Source organism: Dendropsophus ebraccatus, chromosome 6, assembly GCF_027789765.1.
Source record: "Dendropsophus ebraccatus isolate aDenEbr1 chromosome 6, aDenEbr1.pat, whole genome shotgun sequence".
NCBI classification, from domain to species: Eukaryota; Metazoa; Chordata; class Amphibia; order Anura; family Hylidae; genus Dendropsophus; species Dendropsophus ebraccatus.
In genome coordinates this window covers 98506284-98532999 of record NC_091459.1, presented here as the reverse complement: position 1 = coordinate 98532999, position 26716 = coordinate 98506284, and the positions used below count along the sequence as shown (strand labels likewise).

The 26716-nt window shown below is 41.8% G+C and overlaps 1 protein-coding gene across 1 annotated transcript in view; it reads right to left on the bottom strand.

The window, feature by feature from the left end:
• The window catches only part of LOC138795241 (guanylate cyclase soluble subunit beta-2-like), a 49008-nt gene extending 25426 nt beyond the window's left edge, over window positions 1-23582 (bottom strand). Inside the window, exons 1-3 of the mRNA XM_069974235.1 lie at window positions 23520-23582; window positions 15821-15894; window positions 6104-6198 (exon numbers count right to left, since the gene is read on the bottom strand). Coding sequence (XP_069830336.1) covers window positions 6104-6198; window positions 15821-15894; window positions 23520-23582 — 232 coding nt within the window. The remainder of the gene's footprint in view (window positions 1-6103; window positions 6199-15820; window positions 15895-23519) is intronic.
• Between the last annotated feature and the right edge of the window lie 3134 nt (window positions 23583-26716).

The window sequence follows — 26716 nt, the reverse complement described above, 5'->3', positions numbered from 1 at the left end:
TACAGATAATACAATGAGTGAATACTTCGTGGAGGTATACACTAATCGGCGCTGCACTGCAGATACCTGGCCACCGTGCTGCTAAATAGATCTCGAGGATTCCGTGTCCTCTGTAGTGGTGTAGAAAACAAATCTAAAAAATCGTTGATCTAAAGCGCTGTGGCTGGTTTGGAGTTGATATGTTTTATGTAACAATGTATTTGTGTATCCTGCAGGGGAAGGTAAAATAATGTAGGGGCTAGCGAAGCCAGATGAATACTTAATGTGTATATGTAATGTTGTTTTAATCACAGTAGTAACAATTATGCTGATATTGCACGTAGCTATGCACAGATATACTGGTGATTTTAGTATTGCGGTAATGTCCTACCTGTTATTCACCAGTGTTCTCAAGTTCATCTTGTAGGGTGTAGACAGGAGGAAATAAAGTTCTGGTTATCGGGGTTGGGAGCGAGCCCCGGCCGGTGGCTCTGCTGCTACCTAACGCCCGACGCGGTGGAGTGAGATCAAAGGAGTCCACATATGAGTGACGTCACTGTAGTGGATACGGAAGCCGATGTGTGGCAAAAAGACATCTAACGCGTTTCAGCGAACTTGCGGTCGCCCTCGTCAGAGATGATGCCGGCTCCTATGCTTCCTCCTTATATGGACTACTCCTCCTATCATTCTTCTTCCTCTTGCGGTCATATTGGGATAAGTAGTGTTCATAGGTGGTTACTGCTGTTTGTGCTACGGCACAATCCTCATCTACTCAAAGCGTTTACTCTTTCATTAGAGGCTTAAAAATATGCTGTGTTGTTTGCGAACTAATCCAATTTAAAACACAAGATTCAATTTAAAAACGCAAACAGTTCCAGGTCTGCATTTAGGCCATGAGGAATGAGACTGTTAAGCCTAAAAATCCATTCCGTTTCTACCCTTGACATCTGTTCAATATAGTTTCCACCTCTCCAATTCGGGATCACTATCTCTATACCTGCAAATTGTGCATTTTTAAATGTTCCAGAGTGTTGCTCTACGAAGCCATCACCACATTTGAACAGATGGTTATAAAAGACATAAGACAATTATCCATAAATAATAATAAACAGAATGGAAACAAAAGAGGGAGATACAATCTAACTAAGAGGGAACAAGAAGCAATCAAATTACTACAAGATAATAACAAAATAATAGTCAGACCGGCAGACAAGGGGGGCAGCATAGTAATTATGGAACGGGAATACTACCATAAGGAATCCCTGAGATTGTTGGGAGACAACCAGACATACGAACAATTAAGGAGAGACCCAACCTCTGTATATAAGAAGGAACTCATAGAATTAGTTACTAAAGGTGTGGATCAAGGGATAGTAACAACCACAGAGAAGAACTACATATTAAATGGTGCCCCTCACATTCCTGTGTTCTATCATATTCCTAAAATCCACAAGTCACAAGAATCCCCCCCAGGACGTCCCATCATATCAGGAATAAATAGCCTCACAGCTAATCTATCAGGCTATGTGGATACATTTTTACAAACTTGCACTCAGAACCTCCCAGCTTATTTGAAAGATACCAAACACATTTTACAACTTTTAGAGAAAGTAAAATGGGAGGAGCACTTTATATTATGCACTTTAGACGTCACTTCTCTATACACGATTATTCAACAAGACAAAGGTAGAGAAGCCGCAGAATTTTTTCTGAAAAAATCTGGACGTTTTAAACAGGAACAAATTGATTTTCTAGGGAATTGTATCACTTTTATTTTAACACATAACTATTTTTATTATGAAGGTGATTTTTATATACAGAGGTGGGGGACCGCTATGGGGACGAAATTCGCGTCCAGCTATTCTAACTTGTATGTAGGCCGGTGGGAACAGGACCACATATTCCCCACGGGCAAGCTGGACGCGAATTTCGCCCTATGGCATCGTTTTATTGATGATGTTGTATTCATCTGGAAGGGGGGTAAGGACACCCTTGTTTCTTTTTTAAATGATATTAATAAAAATAGTTTTTATCTTACCTTTACCCCCGAATACAGTCAAACAGAGATACACTTTTTAGATCTGACCATTTACATTCAGGAAAATCAAATTTTAACCAGAACATATTATAAACCCACAGATAGTAATAGTTTTATTAACAGAAACAGTTGTCACTTACCCAACTGGTTATTAAACATCCCTAAGGGTCAATTCATTAGATTACGCAGAAATTGCACTTTAAAAGAACAATATGTGAAAGAAGCAACACAATTACAGAAAAAATTTGCCTCTAAAGGATACGAGGTAGGAAAAATGCAACAGACCGCCCTGGAAGTAGGAGAACATAATAGAGAAGAATACTTGAAGAATAAAGACATGAATACAGAAAACAACTTAGAGATTAGGGAAGAACGGATAAAAATCCCCATTATCACCACATATAGCAAAGAAAGTCATAGATTTAGACAGATAGTACAAAAACATTGGGATATTTTGAAAAACGACAAAATAATAGGAGAGAAATTGTCCGAGAAACCTAACTTTATCTTCAAGAAAGCGCAGAACTTGGGGAATTTAGTGGCTCCCACCACTAAATGCCATCACAAAAGACATAATAACATTAGGGAGACACAGGGATTTTTAGCAGAGAGAAATGGATTTTTTCCTTGCAAAGGGTGTAAACCCTGCATAGTAGCAGGTAAACAGATTATAGTTCCTTCGATCCAGGAAGAGAATAGAACAGTTCAAATTAAGAAACACATTACATGTAAAAGTAAGGGGGTGATATATTATATCAAGTGCCCATGTGGCAAATTATATATAGGGAGAACTAAGAGACAATTAAGTACACGCATGACAGAGCACATATACAACATTGACAGGAAATGTTGTATATAAACACTTCGTAGAGCAACACTCTGGAACATTTAAAAATGCACAATTTGCAGGTATAGAGATAGTGATCCCGAATTGGAGAGGTGGAAACTATATTGAACAGATGTCAAGGGTAGAAACGGAATGGATTTTTAGGCTTAACAGTCTCATTCCTCATGGCCTAAATGCAGACCTGGAACTGTTTGCGTTTTTAAATTGAATCTTGTGTTTTAAATTGGATTAGTTCGCAAACAACACAGCATATTTTTAAGCCTCTAATGAAAGAGTAAACGCTTTGAGTAGATGAGGATTGTGCCGTAGCACAAACAGCAGTAACCACCTATGAACACTACTTATCCCAATATGACCGCAAGAGGAAGAAGAATGATAGGTGGAGTAGTCCATATAAGGAGGAAGCATAGGAGCCGGCATCATCTCTGACGAGGGCGACCGCAAGTTCGCTGAAACGCGTTAGATGTCTTTTTGCCACACATCGGCTTCCGTATCCACTACAGTGACGTCACTCATATGTGGACTCCTTTGATCTCACTCCACCGCGTCGGGCGTTAGGTAGCAGCAGAGCCACCGGCCGGGGCTCGCTCCCAACCCCGATAACCAGAACTTTATTTCCTCCTGTCTACACCCTACAAGATGAACTTGAGAACACTGGTGAATAACAGGTAGGACATTACCGCAATACTAAAATCACCAGTATATCTGTGCATAGCTACGTGCAATATCAGCATAATTGTTACTACTGTGATTAAAACAACATTACATATACACATTAAGTATTCATCTGGCTTCGCTAGCCCCTACATTATTTTACCTTCCCCTGCAGGATACACAAATACATTGTTACATAAAACATATCAACTCCAAACCAGCCACAGCGCTTTAGATCAACGATTTTTTAGATTTGTAATTTACTTCTATTTAAAAATCTCAAGTCTTCCCATACTTATCAGCTGCTGTTTGTCCTGCAGGAAGTATAGTTTTCTTTTCAGTCTTACACAGTGCTCTCTGCTGTCACCTATGTCTGAGACATGAACTGTACAGAGCAGGAAAGGTTTTCTATGGGGATTTGCTATTACTCTGGACAGTTCCTGTATCTGACAGAGGTGGCAGCAGAGAGAAGTGTGTCAGACTGAAAAGAAAATATTTCCTGCAGGACATACAGCAGCTGATAAATTCGGGAAGACTAGAGATTTTTAAATAGAAGTAAATTACAAAACTATATAAACTTTCTGAAACCAGTTAATTAGAACGGAAATTATTTTCACCGGAGTACCCCTTTAAGATAGCTCATTCAGCCGATAGCTCACTTTGCTGATCCCTCCTCTGACAGCAGTATACCTCTCTAGAAACAAAGGATTGGACAGTTTAAATCCAACATACCCAACCCTTATCTCTGTTGGGAGACCCCAAAACACATTAGATGGTCAGCCTGTCTGGATAAAATAAGTTGATTCAGCTGACACATCTAATATGTATGGCCAACTTTAAGGTTCCCATACGCTTCATACTAACATTGGCGGAACCCAATGATGACAGTGTCTATGGCTGAAAGTATAAGGTGTATGGGGTCCTCTGACACTCCAAAGGGGGATGATGTCGATGAAGACAGTGATCGAGTTGGAGTTTTCGTGATAGAGTTTTACCGCTCAAACCTTTTGGTCGCAAAGGAGTAACTGGGTTTCAGAGCTGTCTGGCTGTGGCTTACTCCTCCCCAGGAGAGATGTGTTGGCCAAACACTCATTCGGCTGACAAATATTGGAGGTGTGTAGACTAGTGATGCACGATGCACCGAAATATCGATACTACTGTCGATATTCCGGGCGAAAAAACGATTCAGTACCAGGATTTGTGGTATCGATACTTTATTTTAAGCTGCCTAATAGCGCAGCTTAACATAAAGTATAGAGCAGAGAACACAGCGGGCGGCTTGATGAGCGCCGGCCGTGTTCTCTGTGTGCCGCCCCCTCCTCAGCCCGCGCACCCTCTGCTCACAGCGGCGCAAACTTCAAATAGCCGACACTCAGCGGTGGCTAGTGACGGCTATTTTACTGAGTACATGCCGCTGTCACAACTGACAGCGGCATATGACCCCTCCTGAGCAGCTCCAGGGGTGAGAAAAGAGTGAGAAGCGTGCGGAGAGGGTTAACTTGGACCGAGGAGGAGGCACGGACAGAAGGTGAGAAAAACAGCAGCTGCACGGGGGAGGGCAGACACACAGGAAGCGCTGCAGGAGACGCGGCCCTCCCGGAACAACGGCAGATGACAGATGTGGTGCGAACACTTAATCACCAGCACTGAGGCACCCTCCGCTGACCCTGCCTGAGGAGAAGGGCTGTCACCCTTGGAATGCTGGTCTTATCCGGGGAGAAAGGTGAGCGCTGAGACACCCCTGGTGGGCATACACCTTCCTCATAGCTCCTCCACCTGTGCCTGTTGCAGGGAAGCATCATAACAATGACAGGGTCTTATAGTGCCATAGTGATTTATCAGCATCCCCCTATACACTGGGCCATAATATGTGGTCAGCAGTCCTTTATAAACTGGGCGCTGCCATGGTGTACTCAGGACCTGCTAGTGTGCATCTATCCGCCTCCAGGAGCCATTGCTACAGTGGCAGTGGATCTGGTCCAGGACTTGGGGGTGAAGGGTTGGGATCTGCTGCACAACTGCAACTCCCAGCATACCTCCTTGTGCACAACTCCCAGCAGGTATGTTGGGATTTGTTGTGCACAATGAAGTATGCTGGGAGTTGTGCACAAGGAAGTATGCATCCCAGCATCATATCCGCAGTCTGGGCGGGGTCATTACATTTGTATTTTTTAGCATTTTTTTCCCCAAACTTTATTAAGTATCGAACTGGTATCGAGTATCGAAATAAAAAATCTGGTATCGGTATCGAACTCAAAATTCTGGTATGGTGACATCCCTAGTGTAGCCAACTTTAATTTTGCTTGGTCTCACTTGAAGGCAGTTAAAGGAAGTTTCTGCTTATAATTCATAATAGCCCAGAGCCTAGCGTGTATTTTTAGGGATGAGCGTACCATGAGCATGCAGCATTTCATTACTGGTGGGTGAAGAAGTTGGATGCTGCCCTAGGGAGTCTTAGAAAACATGGATACAGCCTATGGCTTAGGGCGGCATCCAACTTTCATTACTGTATAATGCAATATATTGTATAATGAGATTAGTGAACATTTTCCGGTACACAATATCTATATCCCATGCACACTTACCCAACATCTGACAGGCCTTTTCCACTAACTGCAGTGTGATTTCATCCTTGTAAACTTCATAAGTCATAAAGGTGTCCTGGACTCCGGTTTTAACCCTGTTTGAAGCAATATGAAACATGAGCATAGTCAATGATCAGACATATAAAACAGTTTTATTTGTTCATTTCCCAAGACACACAACTTTGCCTTGATAAAAGTGTCTGTAAATCTGTGTAATTACTTCCGTACACATTGCATGGCTGCCGCCACCAAATTAAAAGAATAAATATCATGACTCACAACCCAAAAGATTACACTAGAAAATGTAATTCTGCACCAGCATAAAGAATGGCAGCAGAACATACATTAGTAGAAGACTGGTAAATGCAATCGTTAATATGGAACGGCAACTTCATACATAATGTCCCCGTTACTCATGTGACTAAAATAGCATTTTAATAAGACAGAATTGTATAATAATAACACCAATATGGCTAAATCATTAAAGGGGTATTCCAGAGAAAAATAATTGTTTGAAAATCAACCGGTATCAGAAACTACGTAAACTACTTCTAATAAAGTATTCCAGTACTTAGCTTCTGTATGTCCTGCAGGAAGTGGTGTATTCTTTCCAGTCAGACACAGTGCTCTCTGCTGCCCCCTCTGTCTGTGTCAGGAACTGTCCAGAGAAGTAAAGGTTGTCCATGGGGATTTGCTACTGCTCTGGACAGTTTGTGGCACAGACAAAGGTGGCAGCAGAGAGCACCGTGTCAGACTGCAAAGAATACACAACTTCCTGCAGGATATACAGCAGCTGATAAGTACTGAAAGACTTGAGATTTATAAAGTAATCCCAAACTAAGTTTTTTTTCTTGAACCATCCAAATTCTGTCTTATTTTCCACCAGTCATACCATAAGTACATCTCAACATGGTACAAATCCAAGGCCATGTTCACACACACACACACAAATAGGAAGATTTCTGTACAAAAACAGCCATACTTTGCATCTTTTATATAAAAATCATCTGTGTTTTATTGCCTGAAAATACTGTCAATTAATTTTGGCATATGGTATTTGGCTGTAAATGGCCGAGTGTTTTAAGCTATAGGATTTAAAAAAAAAAAAAAAAAAAAAAAGCAGAGATTTTGTTTGCACATGGTATTTTGGACTATGCTTTATCATTTCGATGCAGTTTCTGGCAATAATAGTAGAGTTAACCCAACACCCAAAGGAAAACAATCAAGTAAAACTCATTTTCCTATTATGCAGATCATTCTTGCAAATGAAAATATATTGGCTCTAATTTGAAACAGAGTAATAGCCTCGCCTCTTCCACAAAGGAGAAAAAAGATTATCAAAAGACAAAACAGGTCTGCCTGGATAATGCAGAAATGCTCTAAAATGAGAAATGGTGGTCTGGTCATTATAGTTTAGGGCTATGTTCACACGGCGTGTAAGACCGGCCGTTCCGTGACCCTTAAGTACCAGCCGGGTGATCTTTACGGCCGCGGAGCTCTGATGCGGGCGCATCAGCGCGCACCTGCATCAGAGCTTCCCATAGCCCACAGTGAAGCGAGTGGCCAGAGCCGCTCGCTTCACTGTGTGAACTGACAGGTCTTTCTGTGGCCGGAATTCAGTGAATTCGGCCACAGAAAACTGACATGTCAGTTTTTTCCGGCGCCGCATGGGATCCCGGACGGAGCGTATACGATGTGTGTACGCTCCGGCCGTGATACCATTGAAAATAAGGCTATGTTCCACCCCTCAAAACTACGGCCGTAGTTCTGCGGCGAGAACTACGGCCATAGTTTTACGTAGTGTGAACATAGCCTAGAAGTAGACATAACAGCGTTGAGGCTGTCATAACACACCGTAGTTTTTTTTTCTTCTTTTTTTTTGTGTGTGTAGGGGGGTGGGTTAAAAACCGCCATTGCAGTTATTGACAAGAGCCAGAAGTGGTTGCAGCAGAAAGCAGACGTATAAGGCCTTATTTTATATTTCCTTTGCTGTTCCTTTTGAATCCTCTCTTAGTTAAAGCTCAAAAACTGCAGTGGCTGTATTCCAAAAAAAACTGCTGTGTGTAGCGGCAGCCTTAAGGAGTTATCTGGTTTAGAAAATGCATTTCCTGCAGGACATACTGCAGCTGATAAGTATGGGAAGACTTGAGATTTATAAATAGAAGTAAATTACAAATCTAAATAAAAAAACGGTTGATTTGAAAGAAAGTACCCTGTTAACATTTCCTAGTATTTTATGTCTACAGGAGATTTGTGAATTTCCATGGTCACAGGAGATGGTCAACCCATGTACTCATACAGTACATCGTTACATCTATCTTCTACATACAGTTGGTAGATTAGCAACAGTAGATTGACACTACACGGATACACTGTCTCAGTACCAATATTCCAACTTCAAACAGTATAAAGTTAATGTGTTTCTCAGGAATCTCTCTCATATTATCACGTCATGGGTTTATAGAACTTTGGTCACATGACCTTCTCTCAGGCAGCTGTTACCATAAGTGTGGCTTGAGGGAGAAGTCTGGCATGAAGGGATGGATCGTGCCAGACTAGTCTGGTCTTGGCCAGAGAACAGTGCAAACCTAGACTAGTTAGCTTGGCCCTTTGAAAAGGTTTAGGCCTAGTTAGTTCCAGTTCCCAGTTAAAACATGCTGCAAGCAAACTAACCAAAGGCCTGTATACTAACAAAGCTTAAAAAAACTTTTGCTATTTAAGAGAGACATGACAAAAGTTTTTAATGAGTAGGGTCTGAGTGTTCAGACCCTGACAGATCAGTAGAATGAGCGGAGAGCCAACTGTGCTACTAAGCGCTCTTCTACCCTCTCTCTGTGACCTATTCAGACCCCATAGACTTTTATTGAAACTCCAACTATGTCAAGTGACACAGAGTTGGGTGTAAACGTCCCACCTCATTTTCCTGACTGGTTGTGATCTGAACACTCACAACAGATCTGGGTCTAGACTGTAGTGGTTTTACCCAAGACTGTTGCCAGTTCACACTGAAAAGGCAAAGAAATTCTAAAAACGCTTTTTCTGATCTGGAAGGGAAAATTGGCAAGACAAAAGAGGAAGTACAGCTGTCGAGGACTCTTCAGTAACACTTAACTCTTTGTGGGTCTCTAGCCAGAGCTAGTGCTTAGTGATTTTCACATCCCCTCCCATCTGTGGTGTATGTCCTACTGGGCCACACCTGACCATGAGTAGTCTTTTTACATATCTACACTTAACATCAGCGTTTAACCAAATTTGACTGTGTGCACATATCTCTACTAGCAACACTAACACTATGGCCAAATTCCAACTATCCATCTTATTACACAACAGATATCTGACCAATTTATCTGACACATTTTTAAAGCCAAAGCCAGAAACAGACTATAAACAGAGATCAGGTCATAAAGGGAAGACTGGGATCTCTCCTCTTTTCAAATCCAGTCCTGGCTTTGGCTTTAAAAATCTGTCAGATAAATTGGTCAGAAATCTGTTGGTGTAATAGGACCCTAACTTTACAACCTATTGTTTTCTGCAGATACTGAAAGCAACAATTACTGCTGCATCAACACATGTGCCTGGACAGTTCATTTACGCACATAACATCACGGGTACACCCCAAAGAAATAATAGGATATTTTAGCTGGATGCAGATGCCACAAGGGGTTTAGGAGCTCATGTAAGCTACTGTAAGTACTGGTTTATCTCTTCCTGACATATCTGTATAGCACAAAGGTGTATGGAGTGGGGTTTGATACTGCACATTTTATCCCCCTAGATGCCAAAATCAATAACAACGGCAGCATCCAGGCACTTCTGATCACCACCACCTCTCATGCAGCTGCAGGAGGACAAACATACAAAACAGCAGCTTGAGGTCTAGTAAAGACCCCCAAACCTAACATTTTATTGAAATTTTTGATAACGACAGACAAGCAGCTGATATGTTGTACAATTGTTCCCAGCTAAAGTTTTACAACACAAAAAGAGTATAGAGAGGAAAAACAAGCATTTCCAAGTAAAAATACATTGGTGTACAAGTCACTGAGAAGGCTGCTTAACAGGATGCGGGTGGGATTGTAAAGGAAAACGGGGAGGGATAAGAAGAGGGAGGGTGAAACTCAAGGGGAAAAACAAGACCAAAAAACAGAGGTTTATATATATGTGTAAAGCTATGCTGTCAGGTAGTGGTAAGGAAACTGTCCAGTATAAGGGTATGTGCACACTGCTGAAAAGTGAGGGAAACTCCAAAGCGTAATCAGCCGCTCGCGGACTGCGGCGTGTGCGTCTCTGCCCGTCTCATAGACTCCATTCTATTCCCGTATGGATTCATTCCTCCGTCCAAAGAATGATCAAGTTCATTCTTTGGACAGGGGAAGGAATCCGCCCGTGCATTGAATGGAGTCTATGACACGGGCGGAAATGCTCGACCGCTGCAGTTCTCGAGCGTTTAGGTCACTTTTCAGCAGTGTGCACATACCCTAAGGCTGGGTTCACACTACGTAAGTTTCAGGCCGTATCGCGCTCTGTGAATAAGCGGCCGGAGATTTACGTAGTTTGCGTACAATGGAAAGTATACGATCTACGGCTGCACAGTTTACACTACGCAAGAACTTACGCCCCGATCGTATGCGGCGCCGTTAAAAGTGAACCAGACCATTGTTTCAGGACGGAAATGCCGTAACATGCGGTCCCGTACGGAGTGGTGATTTATTCATTTTTGCACTTTGATTTGCCAATCCAAAAGGTTCTGTGGGGTGTCCGGGGCTAGCCGAAAATGTCCTAGTAAAAGACCGCTGTCAGATCGCTATGTATGGCGCTCGGGAAGCGTAAGTAGACTACGGGCGTAAGTTTGCGGACCGTATGTAGCCGGCCGCAACTTACGTAAATCCCCGGCCGGAGTTTCACACGTATATGTCCGGCTGTGTAAAATATGCGGCCGGACATACACGTAATGTGAACATAGCCTAAGGCAAGAACCCAAAGTGAGTTTACGATAGTTAAGCCATGGTTGCCAGATTTTAAAAAAGTTTTCTCGCCTCCCATTCTCCCAGCCCGCTAATTCTTCCTTTGGTCTAGGACCTTCTTTAAAGGTAATAGCAATTTTAAGATTCCTCCCACAGGCAATAGATTGTTAGAGCCTATAAAGCATATATAGCGGGTCACTGAGTATGGACAATTAGTATACAGAATATAGTAGATTCAGAACTTCTTACAATAACATTGCAGATGTGAAGAGTTAAAAAGTATATGTATTATGGGTATCCTTACAGTGACTGCCATGTGAAGCCACACAAAGTCCAATGTTATATAGATATAATGTAGTTATATAAAAGTTATCTACAAAATATTTGACCATAGGCAGAGGAGAGACATGATAAACCGTTCATAATCTCTTCCCATATGCTATTTGTGATGGGTGCCATTTAGAAATTGAAGGTTCAGTACACACTTTTATATTCATTGCAGCATTCTGCTTGGGGATTGAATCCAGAGCTCTCTGGTGAATCTCAGCATTACTGCAAATATTGGCAGAAGCAAGTATTGGAAATGTCAGAGCCTTGCTGAATTTCTATGAAAATGTTCAACCCTGATCAATACAAATCGGATGGATTCTTGACAAATACCATGAAGGTATGGAGAGTTCTCTCAACTTCCACCAAAATTTATCCAATAAATCCAGAGTACTTAAAGTGACTCTGTACTCACTGTTCCCCCTCCTCCCCCCAACTACTTATACCTGTTTGTAGCTCATGTGAACCCAATTCTTCTAGTATGTTTCGGAACGCTGGTAGAGGTTTCATTCTGCTGAAAAATTTAGTTGAAGAGATGCCGTGTCTAAGAGGCGGGGCCGAGAGAGTTCGTGCCCAGGTGAAGCGGCGCCTGTGTGGTCCTGGTCTGCGTCTCCCCCTCCTTTGATTCCGCCCTCTGTCCGCCCTCACAGGCCAAAATGTTCTTGCGCCTACGCCGTGCTTTTAACCCCCTGGCGGGTCACGCTGTGCGTCGTCCACGTTGTCTTAGCGACGCGCTTCTGCCTGGCCCGCCTCCCATGTCTGTGTGAGCCGCCTCCCGTTGTCCTAGTCCCACCTCCCTTGTCCGTCTGCGGCCAACACGCCCCTCGCTTAGGCTCTTTGCGTCTGTCCTCTCCTCGGCTCCGCAGCACATGCGCCGTTGAGCAGCGTAGCGCAAGGGTCCCACGCAGGCGCAGTGATGTGAACGGTCTTCTCCGGCCAGTGTAAAGCGTCACTGCGCCTGCGCAGGATCCGTGCGCTACGGTGCTCAACGGCGTATGTGATGCGAAGCCGAGGAGAGGACAGATGCAAAGAGCGTAAGCGGGGAGGCGTGTTGGCCGCAGACAGACAAGGGAGGCGGGACTGAGACAACGGTAGGCAGCTCACACTGACATGGGAGGCGGGCCAGGCAGAAGCGTGTCGCTAAGACAAGACGTGGACGACGAGCAGCGTGACCCCCAACGTCACGGCAGCGGCGCCAGGGGGTTACAAGCACAGCGCAGGCGCAAGAACAACTTGGCCTGTGAGGGCGGACAGAGGATGGAACCAGAGGAGGGGGAGACGCAGACCAGGACCACACAGGCGGCACTTCACCTGGGCACGAACGCTCTCGGCCCCGCCTCTTAGACACGGCATCTCCTCAACTAGAGTTTATTTTTCAGCCGAACTAAACCTCTACCAGCGTTCCTAAACATACCAGAAGAATATACTTCACATGAGCTACAAACAGGTATAAGTAGTTGGGGGGAGGAACAGTGGGTACAGAGTCACTTTAAAGTTCTGGAATGACTGTGTAAGGATGGGGCCTAAAGAGCCTCTAATAAATCATCTCCGACAAATAATACTTTCAAATGCAATATACAATATCAGTACATGGCAAACAACCTCTAAGGCCGGGTTCACATATAGCCAGCGATCGGGCACCATCTCCAATGAAAATGGATGGGGACATTGAAAGACACAAGCTGGATTTTTTTGGCATCCAACACTCCATCCATTGCCTGATAGACTGAAAAGGGGCACATCCCGGATTTCTGGGCCATCTGCCACATCTGCCTACCAGCATGAATTCACCAGATCAAAGAACACTCCATGCACCGGATGGAAAATATGTCAGATGACGGAAATATGTGAACAAGATCTTTGAAAATGCATTAGGGAGACCAAAAAAAATATACATTTGTGACTGAGCGCTGGTACTCCCTCCTTTTCATGATTAGATTATAACGTTTCAAGAAAAATCCCTAGGAACGCCCCTTTCCAAATTAGATTTCTGAACATGGTTTAAACCTAAAGTAAACATTTTAAAGGAATTGTCTTGTAATAAGGTTTTTTAGATGACTGCCACAGAGGCGGGGTATCAGTGTTGGACAGGCTTGGACATAGCTTGGACAGGCTGCTGACTGCTGCACTTAGGATGGACTATAGAGAGGAGAGCTTAGAAAGGGGAAGGCCAATTTGTAAAGAGTTACAGTAGTCAAGACGGGAAGGAATCAGAGCAACAGTGAGAGAGTATCAACCAAAAGGAAAAGATGGATTCTGGAAATATTATGCAGGTGATAAGAGTGTGCAATGGACTGGATATAGGGAGTAATGGAAGGGTCTGAGTCTAGCAGAACCCCAAGAGAGTGAAGGTGCGTCTTAGAAGTTATGGTCGGTTAGAGGGAGAAAAATGCTCAATTTGAGAACAATTTAATTTCTGATATAAGGATGATGTGATGTTTGAGGCAGCAGACTACTAGTGCGGGTACAATAAGTAGTGTTTTGTAGGGGGGCACAGGTGATGTCACAGGAGCAGGTATATAGAAGGATTAGGATATAGGATTTTTGCAGTTTTTTCAGAGTAAATGGTGCATTCAGGAGAGGGGGAGGAATGGGCCTAATAAGAGGCACTTCATATATTACAGTTTGTTGTATTCACTTGCACTATTGGTTTGACAGGTTAGTGATCATTTAACTTGACACTAGCAATGGTGTCAGTTTAAGTGATTCATAAGATGTAATACTGCCAGAAATCTCTATGCCTGGAAACTGAAAGCGCATTAGACAGTTAAAAGGATATATCTAAATTAGATTGGTAGCAAGGGTAATATAGTTCTATTAATACGATGGCTTTTATACCAAAACTCATAAATAACGGACACATATGGTAATGAGGAGTCTACCAGCATATCATTTGCTTAAAGTGCAGTTTTCCAGGGACCCATGACAAAATCCCTAATGCTGGAATCACACACAGCAATTTTTTTTTTTTTTTTTAGAAAACTATACCCTTGCAGTTTTTGTGCCAAAACCAGAAGTGAATTTAAATAGAATGGAACATATACAGGGAGGACATGTACTTCTCTTTTCTGTTGAAACAATGTCTGGTTTGGCAATAAATTGCTGTGTGTGCTTCCAACATCAATGTTTTCCTCGGTCACAATGGTCAGATGGTGTTTTGCTTGTTTTGTTTATTCCTTTCCCTTACCACATTCTTTATATATATATATATATATATATATATATATATATATATATATATATACAAAAACAAATGTTAGCCAGAATACTCCTTAAGGGTGCGTTCACACCTACAGGATCTGCAGCAGATCTGCAGCAGATTTGATGCTGTGTTCAGTTATTTAAATGAAATCTGCTGCAGAAAATCAGCTGCAGATCCTGTAGGTGTGAACGCACCATAAATATTGAACATTTAGGGGCATATTTATCAATGAGCTCTTTTTTTGCGAACTGAAAATTTAAAATTTCCCAGCTTTCCCGCTGCTGGATGTATCAAGAGGCACATGCCTCCTGATAAATCCAGCATAGCAGGCGAAAAAAATCTATGACAGCTCGGAGCTGGCGTAGATTTTTAGAATGTTTTTGCCCTATTTCAGGTGAGAAATCTGATAAATGCCACACCACGCCATTTTTTTCAAGTTTGCAATAGGCACAAACTTAGATAAATGTGCCCCTTAGTTTACATGCACCATCTCTAGAACCACTACGACACAGTAATTTTACAGATTTCTGAGACATTTTAGCATGAAACATTTTAACACTTTAATTAGGCTGCGTTCACACTACGTATATTTCAGTCAGAATTGCAACCAAAACCAGGAGTGGATTAAAAACACAGAAAGGATCTGTTCACACAATGTTGAAATTAAGTGGATGGCCGCCATTTAATGGCAAATATTTGCTGTTATTTTAAAACAACGGCTGTTATATTGAAATAATGGTTATTTACTGTTATATGGCGGCCATCCACTCAATTTCAACATTGTGTGAACAGAGCCTTTCCGTGTTTTTAATCCACTCCTGGTTTTGGTTGCAATATGAGGACCACGATACTGACTGAAATATACGTAGTGTGAACATAGCCTAAATATATAGTAATGTAAAAGAGTGTGATTGATATCGATATCCTGCCAATGCTGTCAGCCCCCTCTAATGAGCACTTACTGGTCTCTACTCAACAGATTGGAAATGACGGTCAGTGCTATGGCTGCTGATTGGCTAGGCAGGCATTGTGTGCAGAAGGACCAGGAAGGGATTGGCAGCGACAACTAACAGTGCCAGAAAGCCACAAGTTGGGGTTCGGAGTGCAGGTTTTTTTTTTCTTTTCGTTCCCCCCACGTTGAGCTCTTTTAGTTGAAAAATTAAAATTCTGGAATACTCCTTTGGAACAGCAGACAGCAATGTACAATGTATGATAATATTTTACCTTAGTAAATCCCATGTCTCTTCTCCATATTTCTCAATCACTAATGACTTCAAGCAGGTATTAATGAATCCATACTAGGAGGGAAATAAAGTGAATAGAATCAGTCAAATGGAAAATGCAAACTTCTACCATCTATAGAGGTAATAACCTGAAGCTTCTATAAAATCTGTAACAGGGCCCCCACCACCATGTATTATTTATTACACGTGTATTCTTATGTGCCTTTGGAACCCCTTACACATTGAAGCTTGGGCACAACTGCTACCTCTGCCTCCCATACAGCCCCATGTATAAAGGGACGTTTTGTTTAATTAAAATAATATTTATAATCTTTAGATGATGTTCTTTTAAATGATAATTCATTTGCTTGTGATGGTGCATAGCATATCATGTTATAGAAAAGAATACAAATTATTTCCTGTTACAGAGTCAGGGCGAGCATCGCCTAGGGCCTGAAGTCCTCAGAACTATGTGTATGCATATATTATTATTGCTAAATTAAGTTGACTTTCATAATACAATGGACTATCACAAAGGCAATGTATAAAGGTTTTATTTGAGCACTGTATGGCAGCATTATTTTTATACAGTATGATGGTATCATAGTGTGTACTATTTAAAGGAGTACTCTTTCAAATCAACTGGTACCAGAGATTTGTAATTTACCTCTATTAAAAAAAAATATATATCTCATTTTCCAGTACTTATCACTTGCTGTATGTTCAACAGGAAGTGGTGAATTATTTCCAGTCTGGAGAGCAGGAGAGGTTTTCTATGGGGATTTGTTACTGCTTTGGACAGTTCCACTCACGGACAGAGGTGGCAGCAGAGAGCACTCTGTAAGACTGGACAGAATACATAATTTCCTGCAGGACATAAAGCAGCTGATAGTTACCGGAAGACTGGAGATTGTTTAATAGAAGTAAATTACAAATCTTTGGCACTTTCTGACACCACTTGATTTGAAAAAATTTTTTGGTTGTTGTTGTTGCTGGAGTACCCCTTTAAGTAATGTGTTTCAGCATTGCTTGGACAAACCGTTGGGTTATTGAATTCCTTCAAATGCTTCAATATTGATTGTGCCAGATTTGTTTTTATAGAAATTATTGTGATATAATTATTATTTCATTATTGTAAATGGTTTCACTGGAAGATCCTTTATGTTAAGCAGCTAGAAGTGTGAAGCTGACCTCTATTAACTAGCACTAAATGCCAAGTCAAGCACTGAGGGCAGCAATCTCCACAAATCAATACATGGTCAATGATTTCAATAGACTTTCTATAATTACCCACAATGAACTTGTAGAGAAGAGATGACTGGGTAATAGCAGCTAACCCCAGCTAACACCATCAGCACCTTCCATAATAAGCCTGCCACCAGGGCAATCACAGTCTAAAAAGGAGCTTCCCAAAACTGATAAACCCTTTTAATGAAGTGGGAACTACAATGTTTTAAGTGAACCTGGAAATTGTAATATCAAGAGGTAAGTGGAAGCTGCATCTTATTGAAACAGTCCGATAGAATGGATAAACTGTGTCTAGCTGTGACAGGTGCTAGACTGAGAACAGAATCCAAATTGTATTATGTAATATTTCAATATACAACACAAAATAGACATTTTTATAGCTCCCTATAGATCTTAATGGAAATCCTGTGGGTGACTTTCACAATCTCCAAGTGCCATACAGTGAGCATTACAGAACTACAGTCATGTATAACTTTTACAGTTCTGCAATTCAATGCATGGCTATGAGATCTGACAGCAGACTGACAGCTCACACGTCAGTGGTAGGCTATTAAGGCTACTGTTAGGCCACCTATTAGGGTCCTACTTTAAGGTTTCAATACATCAGTATCATATGATATTGCATCTATTATAGTTTAGTACCCATACTTGAAACTTTAGGAACTAATGAACCATTTTTCTTTCAAATTCGGTTATATTATGACCCCTTTGTAAGAAAAAAGGTTCCTTACATCCTAATATGCAGTCAATAACAAATGCATATTCTTATTTAGTAGGGAATAGCTTTGAAAAACTGAGTCCTAGTGTCATGCACATACATGTATACTGAGGGTATAGGAGCATCTAGATAAGTGGGGTTATCAGAATGTATAATACACCATAATACCACTACTCGTGTTGGGTCTTCTAATTCTTACTGTAGCACAAAAAACCTATAACCAATACCTATAAGTAGCATGAAGTGGCACTATCAGTATTATATACCTTATAATATATAATGACTTATTATGCAGGCAACTATGTAATGCACACCTATTATATAAGAAACATCCATGCACCTATAGGGCAGTCTAGTGTGTATGTAACACACATACATGTTTAGCAGAGCATAATTCCACCTATAACACAAGTGATAGTGATTTAAGGAAGAATGCATTATCGCTCAGGGTTCCCATAAGACTCAGCTACCATACACAACAGAAACAATGACCAATTATCATGACCACATTGCCTTCTCCATGATGTAAAGCTACGCTACAATCACAAGACACACATAATAATTCCACAACTTACCATTTTCTGGTCTGATCTCAGGTCCACTTTATAAAGCCAAATTGCAAACCCTGGATTATTGCTGATATAAAAGCTCTATCTTTGTACTTGGCATAAAGTTACAGTCATTTGTTGGTAATCACACAATATGCATCCTCCATTGGAAATAGAGAGAAGCTCCAAACAAGAAATCTGGAAATGTGACACCAGTAGAGTAGTAGTGACCATGCCCTTTAACATCTCCTTAGAAGAAGCAAGATGGGCACCTTGTCTGCTGGGGAATGCCTGGCTTTGTCTGCCTCCCAGACTGAACTTCCACAGTCTTGAGACATCCCTCAGCTTTGGGGAAGAAATGCAGACAGTAGTGATGGGGAAGCTTTGGTGGCTGGGCTGTGTCGCTGTCCTCCCCAGTCAGTGCTGAAGCTGCTGTCCACTGCTCCTGGTGCTGAAATCCTCCAGCCCTGTGCAATGTGCACGCTTCCCAGTCTGCACAGGCACCTCCTGATCCAGTGTCTGAGCCGATGAAATATCCCCTTCACGGTTAGGGGCTTGATTCACATCCAAGCCATTTATGCAAGTCACAGTCTGCTGGAGCTTCTGACAAATGGATAATGTATTCCACTCCCGAGTCTCCTTTCTCTGGCAATTGTCATCACAGACACTAATAATAATGTATTTCTATGAGCTGTGTGGAATGATTAAGACACATTACAAAGCCCAGAGCTAGAAATAGTATGCAGGGCTTGCTATGTAATACATGTCAAGTGCCAAGGGTGGCATCTTTCTTCTGTTGCAGAACTATAAGTCCCAGCATGCTTTATTGATCTACAGTATATAGAATGCACTAGAAAGCAACACTTGGCTTACCCATTAACTAATTAGGTTGATAGACTTAACCCTATGGAAAGACTCTATTCTACCAGCATAGATAAAGAGACATGCTTGTAAATAATATGACTATGGTGGTGGCCAGCTCCAGCCCTGTTGGGGGGTTGCAGGGAAATTGCATGGCGCCAGGTAATTTGTTGCAGTAGACAGTTGCAGCTGATGAGGTCACCTTGGTGGGGGAGATAAACAATCAGGACTTGTGAATTGTGAATGTCAATTGTAAATTCCTGACTAGACCCTCAAGGTTATTCAATCATTGTTCACTACTGAAAATGCTAGCCATGCAGCGGTGGGCATATTATAGCTTTAGTATATCCTACTCAGATTATATAGTATTATCTGCATTTTAGGCATGTCGAAGTAAGATGCTCACATTTAGCGTTATTTATAAGGTGGGTGACAAGCCAATAATAAGGAAATATACAAAGTCGGCAGAGGAGGGGGTTCCGGAGGTGTCATTAATTGCTCTGCCTGTAAATATCTCTCTAGAGCCTGGTAATGCTTTATGATACAGTGGCAATACCATAACGTTAAACCCAGATTGGGCAAGTCCCCTTTGTGCCATCATATCAGCTCTAACCTACTGAGGCAGGAACCAGGTGACCTGTAGTATCTTGCTCCAAAATGTTGGCAGCAAAGCCATTTTGTCTTTGGCTGGCATTGATTGGACTTGTTTTTCCCAGGGCTGTGGAGTCGGTAAGCCGCAGCTCCGACTCAGACTCCTGAATTTTATCAGGACCGACTCCAACTCAGACTCAGACTCCTGAATTTTAGCAGGACTGACTCCAACTCAGACTCCGAATCCTGAATTATATCAGGACCGTCTCAGACTCCTGACTCCGACTCCTTCATAAATGGCCAGTCATGTACCAGAGGAGTTTTTTTTTATCACACTGGCTCAGCAGCTGCTCCCTAATGTATTACATGATCCTGGGGTGACTTATGAAACATACAAAGGAAGCTTCTCCTGTGTGTGCAGTGGATGCAGCCAGTCTCCAGCCTCCATGTCCTGAACTACTCACAACTAGACTGGATAAAGCAGGTGATCTTTTCCTGCTGACAGTCTTCTATTTTTCTAGCTAAATATTCACCATACTTAAAGAAAAACTGCTAACAATGCCAAATACCTGTAATATACAGGTCAGCCATTGTGATATATAGGGGGTCATACATAGTGATATAGAGAGGGGTCACACATAGTGATATAGAAGGTCACTGTGGGGGCACGCAATAGCACGCACACACACAGCCTACTGCAGCCATAGCATACACCCACACAGCCCGCTGCAGCTATAGCACACACACACAGCCTGCTTCAGCCATAGCACACACACACAGCCTGCTGCAGCCATAGCGCACACACACAGCCTGCTGCAGCCATACCGCACACCACACACACAGCCTGCTGCGGCCATAGCACACATACACACAGCCTGCTGCAGCCATAGTGTGCGCACACACACATCCTGCTGCAGCCATAGCATACACACACACAGCCTACTGCAGCCATAGCACGCGCACACACACACACACACACACAGCTGCAGCCATTGAACACTGAAGAAAAACACACAATCTTCTCCCAGAGAGAACACACCACACTGAGGACAGAGGTTACTGCTACACTACTTATGTCTTCTCCTCCTCCTCTATATTACACAGGATATCTTCATATTATACTGCTGCTCATATACAATCATCCACCATTCAGGAAGAGAACAGCATAGATCTCCCCCCACACAATCTGCCAAATAGTGACCGACAACTTTTCCATGACCCCCCTTATCTAATAGGACAGGTGTCCTATTACTGATATATTCCCAGACCACCCTTTTCTAATAAGGCCAGTGTACTATTACTGATATATTCCCTAAAATTCATATCAAAATTCAATTCTACATTTTTTAAAGATTTTTTTTTTAAAGCTGAAGTCGGAGTCGGTACATTTTTTTCCGACTTCAACTCCGACTCCGACTCCAGCCAAAGCTAACTCCAGCTCCAGCCAAAACTAGCTCTGACTCCGACTCCACAGCCCTGGTTTTTCCAGCAGATTCTGAAAAACCTTGATCAGATTGAGATCTGAGTATTTGGAGGCCAATTCAGCACAATACCCAGGAAGCTGCAATGCACTGTGTGGCCTGATACCTTCTATCATAGCAAGCCATTTTTTTATTGTGCTAAAATAGGTCTTCTGTGGGATCAGACCATATAGGCTTGACTTCCTTACCCACACACATCAATGAGTCTAGAAAAACAAAAAGAATGCATGAATTTTCACATTATTTAGATAATCTGCTTGAAAAATTGCATGGGATCTACTATGAGGGACTTTATTATTTGCACCCATGGTGCACACCTGGAAAAAGTTCACAAATCTATGCGCAAACTATGCACTTTGCACTTTTTCCGGAATGTACACCCCACTCACCAGATGGTGAGGAAAGGTAGGGAGGAACATGGTCTCCTCTCATACCTGATTTATGCCTGCACAGGCACAGTCCCAAGCTGGGTTCACACAACGTATATTTCAGTCAGTATTGTGGTCCTCATATTGCAACCAAAACCAGGAGTGGATTAAAAACACAGAAAGGCTCTGTTCACACAATGTTGTAATTGAGTGGATGGCCGCCATTTAACAGTAAATAACGGCCATTATTTCAATACAACAGCCGTTGTTTTAAAATAACAGCAAATATTTGCCATTATATGGCGGCCATCCACTCAATTTCAACATTGTGTGAACAGAGCCTTTCTGTGTTTTTAATCCACTCCTGGTTTTGGTTGCAATATGAGGACCACAATACTGACTGAAATATACGTAGTGTGAACCCAGCCTCATCCAGTGTATGTGCCTATACAGGATTCCATTTTAATCCATTTTTTCTGGAACACAGCAGATTTTGAATGCAGCTAAAATTTTTGTTTTCAGATGTTTTTAGAAATTTCCCATATGTGTCCCTAGAGTGCTGAGTTCCCATACACTTTGTACATTTGTTTGTGCACATTGGTTTCTCCATTATTTGCACCTTATACATCTATATGATATACACAGGCTATGTATATACTTGTTTTTATTGTTTAACAACTCTTTGGCTGTATATCCATTTGTATGCACTTTTATTAGAACAGGGCATTGTTGTACCTATATAGGGGTGTTGTTTGTTGGATGCCCCCATACCTAGTGGTTCCAAGGGAGATCTATTTTATGGTGCGTTCACACCTACAGGATCTGCAGCTGATTTTCTGCAGCAGATTTCAGTTAAATAACTGAACACAGCATCAAATCTGATGCTGTGTTCAGTTATTTAACTGAAATCTGCTGCAGAAAATCAGCTGCAGATCCTGTAGGTGTGAACGCACCCTTAAGTGTTTTTAAATTTTGGGACCATCTTGTGACTATTTGTACCTGGTGTAATAAAGCACTTTTATTCAGATCTAACAATATTTTTTGGTGTGCTAATTGGCCTTTATGGCATATCTTTTCTGTTCAATTGTACCATTCTGTGACATGTGACAGTCTGATCTCGTTTGATTCCATTTTTAGGCTATATTCCCACTACGTAAAAAAACACGGCCGTATTTCATAACAATGGCTGTAATTGTACAAACAACAACCGTTATTTCACAAATAACAGGCGTTGTTTGCGCAATTACGGCCGTTGTTATGAAATATGGCCGTGTTTTTTACATAGTGTGAACCCGGCCTTGGGCTGTAAAAGAAAATCAATTCTGTTCTTTCTTTTTTTTCACTTTATGTCATTCTCTGTTGAGTATAAATGACTTTTATTCTGCAAAAAAGTTGGATTAAGGTGACATCTAAATTTATTAATGGTTTATTGTTTTTACAATAAAAACAATACTTCTTTATTTCAAGGGGAAAAAATTATGTTTCTGTGTTGCTATATGCTGAGAGATTTAGAGTATTTTTTTTTTTTTTTTTTACACTAATTTAGCTCTATGGGGGGCTTGTTTTTTGCAGGATGAGTTGGTGAGTTTTGAGTACAGGTGACATTTTGATTTTACTTTTAGGAAAGGTTTTTCATTTATTTTTTATGGCATTTACCATGCAGGTTAGTTGTTTTATAGCCCAGATACAACGATACCAAATAACTAATATCTAATTTTATTTTTCTAAAAACATAAATTATAATGAGAGAAGTAGAAATTAGCATTTTTATGTATTGTGTTGTTTACATGTATTTTTTTTATTACTTTATTTTCACTTGTTTTAATTGTCCCACCAAGGGACTAGACTAAGCGATCAACTGATTGCACATATAATAATACATCACAGAAGCCTGATCGGCCTTCTTAGCCAGGAAACTGGGAACTATTCTCATGCCTTCAGATGCCATGGCTACCATCGGCACCCGGGAATCCCTTCATGGAGTGCTGATAGAGAACACAGGGAGCCCCCTCCCTCTAGAACACTGATGGATGATGTAGTCGCACTGACTGAACCATCTTTAGGGTTAACTATCGGGATCAGAGTGCACGTGAGTCCTGCCTCAGATAGCATGGGCTCGGTGCTTTCCCATGGGTGTAATTGTATGCTCATGTACAGTTATGCCCATTCGTGGGAAGGGGTTAATATTAAAGGAAGGCTAATTAAGAAAACTATATACATTTGGCATTGCTCTAGATAAAAAAAAAAAGTTATGGTTTTAGAAGGCAGAAAGGAAAAATTTTAATAAACATGAATTGTCTGCTTCTCCAAGGACTAAAGCTCTGCTGTATTTTAGAGAACCTTCCGTCTGAGCTTCATACTATGGCAGACACATCTGGTAATTGGTTACCTGACTCAGAAAAAAGAGATTGGAGCAATATATGATAGGGATGAAAGATTAGTCTCGGATTCAGATAGGGTCAGAGAGGAGTTTCATAGATTTTATAAGAATCTTTATTCTTCAGAAAGTCAATATTCCTTGCCCGGAGTAACAGATTTTCTTGACAAGGTTAATCTGCTTAGGTTGACAATAGAGCGGGCTGACGTATTAGAATCTCTATTATGTTTAGAAGAGCTACAGGGGGCTGTGAAGCAGTCCCCAAAAGAGAAGACCCCTGGGGATAGATGGGATTCCTTCTGAGGAACTGTTGTAATATATTGATGTAGAGGTCTTAAGAAGGTCATGGATAGGGCTTGTCTATAGCTCACTGAAAGGTACTTATAATGCTTATCTTGAAAATCTGCGGCACTGTCAATTAACATTGCTGCAGCCTATGTCCGATGCTGCAACAACATTCATTAATGTGCGGTGGATCTGAGCACAGAAGCAGTGTCTATGCCATTCACAGCACCATAGTCGGGGACCCGCTGGCAACCGGAGGTGTGTTTCAATGCAGACAGTTAACCCTAAAGGTGAGGTCAGTGAGACCGCAGCATCTATATGGCCAACAGAGGAAGAAACCTCTCTCTGTTTACTCTCGGGACACAGTTAAAGCGCAACTATAATTTCAGTAGCCAAAAAATGAAATTCCTCAAATAAAAAGCCCACGTGTTACCCTTTAAAAAGAGCCCTAAACTGCGTTGATAGTGTGAACGCTTGCTGAGATATCCCCAGTTGTTTGGCTCAGAGGAATAAATGAATTTTCCTTCTGGCTGAGAGAATGTGGGCGTGGCCTCTCCTCATCTCCCTGGCTGCGTCCCTCCATCCACTGAGCAGCACCTTAGCAGATGTATCACACACAGCAGGATTAGATACAGCCCCAGCATACAGTATCACAATGTAAGATTAGATACAGAGCCCCAGCCGATGGTATCACACACAGTGGGATTAGATACAGTCATCTGCTCTCATTACACTGTAGGATAATGTCAGCTCCAGCTCTTTCCCTGCGCTGCTCCTCACACACAACCCCCTCAGCTCTGCTTAGTCACCTCTGTTAGGGGAGGGGGGAGAACGTGCTGCTAGGAGGGGGGAGGAGGTATTGTTTATGTTTCTCTCTGTGTCAGGGCTGTTATCTGATGCTGCTGTCAGAGTCTGTACTCTCAGGACGGATCTGCAGGGAGGGGGCGTGTCCAGCAGGAATGCAGAAATAAGTCAGAGCCAGAGAGGGCTATAAGGGCATAATCAGCCTTATGTATTTAAAAAACTGTTCATTTTAGGTTATTAATGTATATTGGAAAAATTCTTATCATGACCTAAGCTAACTAAAACTGAAAGGTCAAAATATTTTATAGTTGCGCTTTAAGTCCCCTAGGGGGAAAGTGGGGGAGCAAAAAACAAAACAAAACCCACAGTAATACTGCTATAAAACCCCTGTATAATACTGCTATAATGTTTTATTTCATCAGTGGACCTGTGTCACCTAGGCGGGGCTTCTTGATAGCTGAGCACTCTCCCCAGCCAGGAAATGGGGCCCAACTGCCATAAAGCCCCGCCTAGGTGACACTGTTAAAGTGTCACTGTCATTATAACTTTCAACTCTAAATCAACAGTAGATGTGATATAAAGCAAGTTTGCAATTTACAATGATTATTTTTTTTTAGTTATCATGGAGAACACGGCATTTCCTGTTTTCTGACTCTTTTTCTCAAAAAACAGGAAACTGAGAAAACAGGAAGTCCTGTGTATCCCAGGCCATCTGAGCGCTCACAGAGAAGGCAGTCATGTGACTGATGGACACATTGAGCTGTAACTCTCTGTACTGGCCCGAATTCCTGTGTTTAGTCTGTTTTTTTTCAACCAGAAATTCTGCCTTCTAGAGACTGGACCTGGATTTCTGGTAAGTTCAGCTTTATTTTACAGCATGATAACAACAAAAATAATAATAATAATAATAATAATAATAAAAAATGTATAATGCAAACTTGCTTTATTATAGTGCTTGAAAAGCACTATATTGTAATCCGTATTCTTCTTCTTCTTCCGTTTCTTCTTCTTCCAGCCATTTTTCTGCGCGTAATACAGCCCGAACCGCTTTGTGCACACACTCCGTTCTAACTGCGTTTCGAAGCCCTCGGCGGTGTGTGGTGTGCTATCTATTTTTTGTTTCGATTTTTTTAAGAAATTTACGTTTAAAGACCCCGAATTTCCCATAGAAAATAATGGCCCATTGCAAATAATGGCCACACTCTAACCGCTAACAGCCAATCACAGCACATATGCAAATAGCTGAGATATAGCAACCAATAGGAACTCTACGGTCTCGTCAGGCAATGTCTCACACCATCCACAGCCACATGTCCACTATAGACCACATGGCCAATAGAAGATGTAATACATGGAAGGTCCTTAACGATTTTGTCTCACTGACATGAGTAAGACTGTCATGGTAACCGAGCAATGATCTTTACCATTATAAGTACCCAGATCACTCTTAAAGGGACCCATGTCGCCCTTAAAGGAACGCAAGTCGCTCTTAAAGGGACCCAAGTCGCTCTTAAAGGGACGGGAGCCATGTCGCTCTTAAAGGGACCCAAGTCATTCTTAAAGGGACCCAAGTCGCTCTTAAAGGGGCAGGACCCAAGTCGCTCTTAAAGGGATCC